Raw genomic sequence first — 9920 nt, forward strand, 5'->3', positions numbered from 1 at the left:
TTGGTGAATACACATTACCTAAATTAAAGTAAGTTAAATAGTAATAAGAAATTAAAATTAAATAAATAATTATTTTAAAGAAAAAAAACCAAAGGATTTACTGCTGCAACCTCTGTTTCTTGAGAGGAGTTGTCCTCTCCCCTAGCTAGGGTGTAAGTCTTCAGTAGTTTACTTGTAGAAACTGCAGACCAAACTCTCTAAAATCCTTTTTCCTTTTTGTTTTTTGAGCCTCAGTCAACTGATCAAAGGAAACACCCTATATAAAACTACCAATTAAACCTCTAAGTGGTAATTGAAGCTGCAGAAGTGAAGTGAAAAGATAATGAAGGAAGAAAAACTACCAGTGACAACTAGGAAGGAGAAGAGTTCCTGGAGCAATTGATATACAATAAATTTAAAGCATAAACTTGTATTAGCAAAATCTGTCCTGGAATTCCTGTTTATGCTATGTCATCAGTCCCAGTTAGCTTTATATTAATCTCTCATGTGTCAAGTTGCAATCCAGACTCTTGTGAGGTGAATGGCCAGAGTCTACCCATTCCCAGTGCTGAGACCTGTAAGGGCAAGGAGAAACTGAAGTAACACTGTAGTCTTTATCCTTAAGCTCTTTCTCCTTACTTACATGTTTGTTAGTTCACTCCTGTCAAGCTTCCTTTTTCTAATCAGCATTTTGTTCTTGTTTTTTTAGAGAGATATTTTTGCTATAGGGCATGTGCACTCAACAGTGAGACAGAGACAGAGAGACAGAAAGCAAGAAACTACTTCCCAGAGGATATGGCCACAGTGCAATCCTTTCTTCTCTACTCTCTTGAGACTTTTGGCACTCACACACACACACATACACACAGCAGCATGAGTTTAAGCCGCTGGGTCTGGGACTCGAACTGTGTGGTCAAATACGTGAAAGTTCATTATATATATGCCATCCCCTAATCAGCATGTTTATCTCACCAAATCACATGTTGTCTAATTTAGTACGAGTAGCAGGGGTTTTGGCTATGGAGTGACTTTTTGAAAGTCAATTATTGGGAACCAGCAGTTAGTGTAATGGCTATGTCACTGGACTTCCACATAGTTGACCGCAGTTTGCGTCCCGGACCCGGTGGCTTAAAACTCACGCTGGGCGCATGTGCGTGCGTGTCCAAGATCCCAAGAGGAGAATGGAGGAGAAGGGATTGCGGTGTGACCATCCCCCCTGGGGGGTGATTTCTCATTTTCTGTCTCTATGTCTCTGTCTGTCTGGCGAGCGCACGCGCCCTATAGCGAAAACCTCTCAAAAAAAAAAAAGTCAATTATCAATTTGCTAGAAAGAATGCAATCTCTGCTTCATAAATTTCAACTGCCTAAGGAGTTTTGAGTTTTCCATCTTCATCTACAGGTGAGAAAACATTATGTCTAGTCACAGAGCAAGTATGTACAGGTCACTGCTCCATCATCCACTCTGTTCAATGGAAGTGAGATAGGTATGCTTGTTGCAACCCAAGGAGTTTATTTAGGTTTAATTCTGAGGCTGGGCATGGGAATAAGCTGTTATGTGGCCCCAAACTCAAAGATACAGTGGGAGTTCAGTTGTTCCTGATTACATTTTCAATCCATGACACATAGTTAAAGATTCTGACATATATGCCAACATCAGCTCTCAAAACACATCCATCTGCAAAAGACAGGATTCCTTGAAGTACCCCATTGCAGACTGCAGGGGCTGCTGAGACTTCCTGCCAGGAGAAAGGAAACCAAGTTATCTTTCTGGCAAACGATACAAGGAATAAGATGGGGATATTCAGGAATTGAGACTACGTTACCTTACAGGGCTGCCTCCTCCCTGGAACAATGCCCACGCATATCATAGTTTCTTTGATTTCTTGGTTTTTGTAGGCATTGTGGCAATCAGTCCTGGAAATTATAGATATGTTCACATTCTGCATTGAGTCTGGGTCTCTGGCTACAGGAAAGAGAGTAGTTAAACTTCCTTAAGAGTTCTCTTAGGTACCAAGCCCATATCTCTTTCACTTTATGTTTCCCAACATATTTTACTACTACTGCCAGAAAGGAAAAGAGATTGAACACAGAGAGAAGTTTGAACTGTGATAGTGGGACACCATGGGTACAGGAGATGATCAGGTGAGCAATTTCTCAAAATACAAATGTCTGTCTTCTTATGAAAGAGACTAAATTTGCAGAATTTATATACAAATGTGAAACATTCTTACAATAAAAGGGAACAAATTGTTTGAAATTTTATGGAAATTTAAACAGTAAAAGTGTCCTTCGACCATAGTGTTATAAAATACAGCAGGGAGGATATAGATAGCAATTACTTGCCTTGTATCTCAGAGTAACTAAAAAGGAGGATTTTGAATTTTTTCAACATAAGTAATGATAAATGGTTGAGCAAATGAGTTTGCCAATTATACTGATGTAATCACTCACAGTGTTCTTATATTGAAAAATCACATTTATTCCCACATATATGTACAATTTTATGTTCAGAAAAGATATTTTTCTTTAAGATGGAATTTGGAGACTTTGAATTAATTAAGAGCTATCTAACCTAATTTTGCATTTGTCAGGCTAAAATAACCATAACTATCTGCTCAAAAAGAAATCATACCAAAAATGCTTTTCTTAAACTCATACTGGTGGTGTGAGTTTAAAAGGAAGATTTAAAAGTGATGTCCTGACAAAGATTTTCCAGTCTGAAATAAAATCAGAAAAACAAGAGTAAAGTAGTATCTGTACATTTGGCAGGTGTTCTTGTCAGGATTCCTCGGAAGAAATGATATATTTTAACATTTTGTTTTTCTTCATGGGAGTGTGTGCTTACTTTCATGACTTTATGTGAAAATAGTATTTGAAAAAATATTTAAAAATGATTCTTAAAAATAAAACATTTGGGTGAGTCCATGCCATGGTGATTAAAGCAGCTGGATCCCACATGGCCAACTGTGCAGTTCAAGTCCCAGTTCAAGACTCAGTGGGTCGAGAAATCCACTGGGTGCGTGTGCACGCATGCCTACTCAAAATCCTGACAGGGAAAAATGAAGGAAGAGGGACTGTGCCATGGCCATTTCCCAATGCCGTGTGCTTTTTCTGCTTTCCCGTTCTCTCTCTTTCTCCTCTGGTGAATGCACATGCCCTCTAGTAGATTTAAAAACAAACAAACAAACAAACAAAAACATTTGAGAACCCTTCCTTTATTTGAGAGCCTAGCAATAATTTCATGATTCACTATTTTCTCTGAGAATATTTATTTAGGAAATGCTTACTTAACTACTTCCTGATCTAAATCAAGATGAGCTGCATTTTGGACATAGTGGCATAACCCAAATGATCAAACAATGTTCACCATGGGGCATTTGGCTAATTCCAAAAATAAATTGACTCTCACAAATAATAAAAAAAAAAATTGATTCCATGACATAGTCAAGAAAATGTGCCCCAAAGTTTGAAGGCATTTACAAAGAGCAATTAAAAAGCTATGAATAATAACAATATTGTTAGGATGTATGTATACTGGCCCACAATTCTATAAAAACAACATAGAGATGGATGGAGGAATAGAATCTGACAGGCTTTTTAAAAATAAACCTTCCCATTCTATGATAACTAGTGTATGACATAGTATATTCAAACTTACTCATGTGTAAAGTTGCATTAATAATTCTTCATAAAGGACTATATCATTGTTACATTTTGCTTACAGGCAATAAATTCTCCAGCACTCACTACTAGCTTAATCGACAACTACAGATAGTTGATTCAGGTTTGCATTAAAATCTTGGCATGGGTTCAATGTCTTCAGCTAAAAATGTTTCTTTCAGAAATATTATCCTTGAACTTTAAAAACATTATTTATTATTATTATTTATATATTCAATTGCTATTCATCATTTAGATTATAAAGATAATTTACCCAGCATGAAATATACCTTAGACCAGTCCAGTTGAGAATACTATACATGTCATCGTCAACAGGTAATAAACCATTTCTGTGTCCCACAAATATCTTACCTCTATTTTTCCCCAAATTTCCTTCCTTACACTTTTCTCCTCTCCCACTCTCCTTCCACTTCGTCCCCAGTGTCCATAACAATTTTCAATGCTTTTATGTCCTCCAGTCTTTCAGTCTCTAGTGTAATTAGGACAGTCAGTTTATGTTAAGTGTAGACATACAATGTCTCTGTTTCATAGCCTGACTTGCTTCACTCAGCAGTAAATCTTCTATATTCATCCACTTTCTATCAATCTATGTTTTAGCAATCATGAATAATGCTGCAATAAACGTAGATGTGCAAGCACCTTTCTGACTGAGCATTCTCCTGTCCTTTGGGTAGATACTCAAGAGTGCTGGATCATATGGTATTTCTATTTGAAGGTCTTTGAGGAACCTCCATGTTGTTCTCCACAGTGGCTGGACCAATTTACATTCCCACCAACAACGTAGGAGAGTTCCCCTTTCACCACATCCCTGCCAGTACTTATTTATTTATTTATTTTTTAATCTTCACCATTCTGACTAGGGTTAGTGGTATCTCATTGTGGTTTTGATCTGAATCTCTCTTATAATGATGGATGCTGAGCATTTTTTCATATGATTTTTGGCTGTTCGCATGTCTTCTTTACAGAGTTGTTTATTCAGCTCATTTTCCCATCTTTTAATTGGGTTAATAATTTTCTTCCAGGTAAGCTGGTTGAGTTCCCTGTGTATTCTGATTATCAGTCCCTTATCTAAGGCATAGTTTACAAAATTTTCTCCCATTCTGAAGGTTGTTGATTCACACTAATTACTGTGTCTTTTGCTGTGCAGAAACTTCTTAATCTGATGTAATCCCACTTGTTTATCTTGGAGATTATTACCTTTGTTTTGGGAGTCTTACTTAAGAAGTCTTGGCCTTCCTTAATGTCTCTCAGAGTTTTCTCAGCATTTTCCACGAGTAGGTTTATAGTTTGAGGTCTCAGGTCTAGATCTTTGATCCACTTTGAGTTGATTTTTGTTAATGGTGACAGTTAGGGGTTCAGATTCATCTTTCTTCAGGTGGATCCAGTTTTTCTAGCACCATTTACTAATGATGTTTTTCTTTTCCCACTGGATTGACTGGTGCCCTTTGTCAAAGATCACTTGGCTGTATGTTTTGGAGTTGTTTCTCCATGTATACCTATTATAATCTTGCATAAGGGAGTTTTGTCTAATTTATCACTATATTATTTATTTGTCTTACATTTAATACATTAATAGTTATTTCATGATATATTAAGGCTCTGAGTTGCTTTATTGGCTGAAATAGTTTGGGAACATCTGATATAATGTTGTGTCCCATTTTAAAGTTAAGGAAATTGAGATTCCAGGGTTGAATGACTTGGTATCACATAGTGAATTAGGATTAGAATACAAATGTCTTTTATTCCACAGACAATACTTCTATCATATATAAAAGTAAAGATGAGAGAAAGATATAATGGAGGAAAAAGCTTGAAAAATTCTTTCAGTGAAATACAAGTTAAGAGAAAGATGAGATAGAGAAATGAATGAGTTAAAAGAAGTCTCAGTGGATAGAACTGTAGAAGACAAGAGTAAAGAAACTATAAAAGCATGTATGCTTATAAGAGAAGAATATTTTCTTGTATCAATAGAAATCATTTATGTCTTGAACTCACAGATATCACATACGTTGTAGGCCCAGGTGGAGATGGTACACATGGTATTCACAATAGCAGGTTCTTTGGGCAGGCTGATCAGTTTCACATGATCATTGAGTTTAGCCTCTCTTCTAAGCTTGATTAACATGAGATCATGATCAATAGACGTGATTGTGAAGTGTGGATGGTGAATTATCTTCATATAACCAATTACTTGTGTGTTAAATTCATCGGGGTCTGATGGATTTGTAACTCCCAACATCACCCTTAGCCTCCTAGAAGAATATAGATGTTCATGATAAGATTTAACAGAGAAGACCTCCCCATCTCTATGGGCCTTTATTAGCCCTCCCCACAGACTTTTTTTTCTCTACCACTGACTGTCCCCCAAAGGCCTTCCTAATCCTGCTTAATCGAGAGATGGTCCTAGGCAGGGGTCTGTATCTGTGCCCAACCTGAAAACCCAAAGGGAAGAGTAACTGTGGGACCTATCACTCACGGTAAATTGCAGTGTGCAGCTGTGATCACCCAGAGAGGGTGGATCAGGGCTCCGGTGCAGGGCAAGTAATCGGATTTCAAGTAGACCACATAGGGAGGAATAGAGTCAATGCTGTAATCTATATGAGAGATGGAAACAACTGGAAAGAGAGACATAGAGAAAAAATTCTCAGTTTTTCCAATTATTACTAGAAAAACCTAGGAAAAATAATTCGATAGACTCCAAGTTCCCTATATTTTTTCCAGCACTTTTATCTGCAAACTGAATCTATGGAATGACTTTTTTTTTTTTTTCAAAAACATGAAGAAAAAGATACGATAAATAAATTTAACAGACAAAGACTCATGTCTTTGTCCCATAAATGCCTTGCCTTTCTATTTTTCTCCTTAATGCCCTTCCTCAGACTCTCCTCCTTCATCCACTCCCTTCCCACACTGCATCTGGTATTTATAACCATTTTTTATGTTTCTATATTCTCTAGTCATTCAGTTTCTGCTATAGAGTGTGGACAGTCAGTATATATTAAATGGAGACATACAATGTCTCTTTGCAAGCTAAGTGGCATATGTGATGGAATGTATAAAATAAATTGGAATAAAAAATATAAGAAAGAAAGAAATCCATTTAAAAACAAAAGTATTTGCCTCTTTAATTGTCAATAACTATGCTCTTTAATTGTCAATAATTATAGACAATTAGGTCTATAAATGTCAAAATACAGGCTTTATTAAATACCTTTCACAGTTCAATGGGTCCTATATTAGATCAACTCATTTTTACCAGTTTTAGAATGTTTCAACAAATCTTATCTCTTTCTTCCAACCATACAAGTTGGAATGTTATTAGTGCCCTTACAAGAACAGATAAATTACTAATCAAGTAAGAGGAAGGGTTAATTATTCATTTCCCAAATAAATATTGAGCACTTATGTTCCAGGCTCTGTCTTAGGGACTTAGGCAGTAATATGAATGAAACAGATATCCTTGCTTTTATATGTTCCAGTTAAGGAGACATTTAAGTAATAATGAACTCAACACATAAATGGTACTGTTAAATGGTGATTAATGCTGTGGGGGAAAAAGCAAGGCAAAGAAAGAAGGAAAGTCAATACCAGTTGTGTGTGTGAGTGAGCATGTGTGTGAGTGTGTGGGGATGCCAGACAGTATTAAGTCGCTGGTCAGGATAGAGCTCATGGACATTGTTGAACAATGACATGAAGGTGTGGAGTTAACTGATTAGCTAAGGGATTCTAGGAAGAAGAGGCAGCTGGAGCAAGAGTCCTAAGGCTCTGCGGCTGGTGGGTGGTGTGGTGGTTAAGGGGGCTGGACTCCCACATAGTCCACTGCAGTTTGAGTCCCGGACCTTGTGGCTTGCTTTCTCACTTTCCCTCTCTCTCTCTTCTGTCTCTCTGGTCAAATTTAAATAAGTAAATAAATACAGTTAAACAAAATAATTCTTAAAGAAAAAGAGTCCTGAGGTCCTTGTGAGGCCCACCACAGATGTCAGTGTAGCTGGCATGGAGTGAGGACTTGCACTTGTCCTCTGAATGAAATGTGGAATCACTTCTGGGTTTAACATAAAGGAGGGATGATAATTTTTATGGAGACCATAGAGAGTAAGAGTATATTAAAGCAGAGGGGCTTGTTAGAATACCTTGATAATCCAGGCAAGAGATGGTGGATTAGAAAGTACTGAGCACTGAACAGGGTGAGAGGTGATTCGATTTGCAATATGTTCAGAAGATAGAAACTACAAGATTTTTTACTAATAGACTGAATGTGAAGTGTGATAGAAACAGGATTTCTAAAAACTCCAAGTTTTTTTTTTTCCCCAAATCACCAGAACCAGATCAGAAGGTATCCAGCTCCTCAACCCTGTACAGTGTCCACTGGTTGCACACTTGCTTTCAGTCCCTGTCCTCATGTCTTATTCTCTCACCCAAGGATCAACCTCATTCAAGATGAGGCCAGAGTCAGATGGCATCTCCGCCTTAATAGTAAGTTTGGTACGGGGGTATCATTATTCATGCTTTCCCCAAACTCTTGCAAGTAAGCTGCCAAGGTTGAGGCAGGCAGGCACTATCTCATGAAAAAATTTGGTGGGGATGATGGCAGTGGGGAGGGACCTAGAATTAATCCTACACTTGAAGTCTGGAATGGTTCTTCCTATTTTTATTCATTTTTCACCTTTCCCTCACTATTTTTTTTCCCTTTTTTTTTTTTCTTATAAGTAGAAAAATGTGCAGACACTCACCAGGCAGGTTCAAGAGAGCAAAAAGGAAGAAAATATTCATGGTGATGTTGAAATCTTTGTCAAGGTATAAGGTGCTGCTCCAGATCTCTGGGAAGTATGGAGAGGAGAGAGAGAAAGACTATAAACAAGTCAAAATAATAAAAGGTTCTAGAGTTGGAAAAAAGGTACCATCCAAATTTCTTCAGGGTAGGACTCAGTTCCAGAAAAGGTGTCCCTCCATGAGAGTAGGCGGTGGTGTCAATTGTCAGAGGGCTAAGAACAGAGGCCAGGAGATATGGACCCTGACACAGTAGAAAATGGGCCTGGAATTGAATTGAGAGTTTTACCCTCCTCTTCAGGGAGGAAACTACCTAATCTGAGAGAAGTTGTTCCCACAGTATCTCCACAGCCTACTCCTCTCTGGGCCTACCCTTTGTGAAACCTTGAGGGTAGGTCCCTCTCTGACCAGTCTGCTGGGTACTGGCCCCTCCCATCTGTGATGTTCACTCCCAATTGTGTGACATGATTTTATCTCCAATGGACATGCCCAGCTCTCTGGTGTCAATGTTGCTCTCCATGCCAGATGCTAAACTCCTCTTTGAAGTGTATTAATCCTTTGCTCATGTCAGAATTCATTCATGTATACATTCAGCCAGCCATACAGCAACTTATGTCATGTAGCTAACACACACTGGGATCTGTTCTTGCTGTTGGGGATGCCTAAATTTGTTTAAATTTTAAATTTTTTTATTTTAAACATTCAGTCACTGTACATCACAGCAGCTTGTAAAATAAATTTTCCCAGGATAAATACACTGCATATCAGTCTAGTCAAAGACATTATCATATATATTATCATCAACAGAAAATCCTCCACTTCTGTATCACCTAAATGTCTAGCCTCTCTATTTTTCTTCTTGATTCCTTCCCTTGCATCTTTTCCCACCATTTTTTTCTTTTAAAAAATTATTTTACTTAACTTTATTTGTTTTAATTTGACCAGAAAGGGGGGAGAGAGAGAGAGAGAAAGCAAGAAAGGAAGGTCCAAGACTTGAACTGCCATTGTCCATGTGAGAGTCCAGCACCCTTAACCACCATGCCACCTGCTGGCCTCCTACCTTCCTCACCTTTCTCCCTCCTCTCATACTGTTTCCGTTCTCTGCAACCATTTTCCATACTTCCATATCCTCCAATATTTCAGTTTCTGACATAGTGTGTGACATTCAGTATATATTAAGTGGGGACACACTATGTCTCTCTTTCATAACCTGGGAATGCCTAAATTTAAAGATGTCATTCTTAATGTCAAAAAGTAGACTATTGGAAATGATAGCTCTTAAGCAGACAGTTACAGAACAAAGCATTCAGACCTAGAAATTGAGGTATGCCTCAGTCTGGGTGAAAGATGTGGGACATCACAAAATGATGCCAATGCAGACATTGTTGGTGGAAATGCAGAATTGAACAGCTACTTTAGAAAATAGGGAATTTCTGACAAAGCTAAACACAGCTTTACTGTAGGATTCAGTGATCAGATTCCTTAGTTTTTAC

The 9920-nt window shown here is 37.8% G+C and overlaps 1 protein-coding gene across 3 annotated transcripts; it reads right to left on the reverse strand.

The window, feature by feature from the left end:
• Positions 1-1469: 1469 nt before the first annotated feature.
• PRSS58 (serine protease 58) lies at positions 1470-8825 on the reverse strand. 3 transcript variants are annotated; one of them, XM_006145072.2, is made up of 6 exons: positions 8741-8825; positions 8391-8477; positions 6137-6275; positions 5656-5912; positions 1803-1942; positions 1470-1715 (listed from the first exon to the last, which is right to left on the reverse strand). In XM_006145072.2, the coding sequence occupies exons 2-6, from the start codon at positions 8428-8430 to the stop codon at positions 1566-1568; spliced, it is 726 nt and encodes a 241-aa protein (XP_006145134.1). In that variant the 5' UTR covers positions 8431-8477; positions 8741-8825; the 3' UTR covers positions 1470-1565. The 3 variants fall into 3 exon arrangements, with proteins under 3 accessions (XP_006145134.1, XP_006145133.1, XP_027626339.1); XM_006145071.1 differs by having other exon boundaries at positions 8559-8825; XM_027770538.1 differs by having other exon boundaries at positions 8391-8825.
• Positions 8826-9920: the final 1095 nt, after the last annotated feature.

This window comes from Tupaia chinensis, unplaced genomic scaffold (assembly GCF_000334495.1).
Source record: "Tupaia chinensis unplaced genomic scaffold, TupChi_1.0 Scaffold000140_1, whole genome shotgun sequence".
NCBI classification, from domain to species: domain Eukaryota; kingdom Metazoa; phylum Chordata; class Mammalia; order Scandentia; family Tupaiidae; genus Tupaia; species Tupaia belangeri.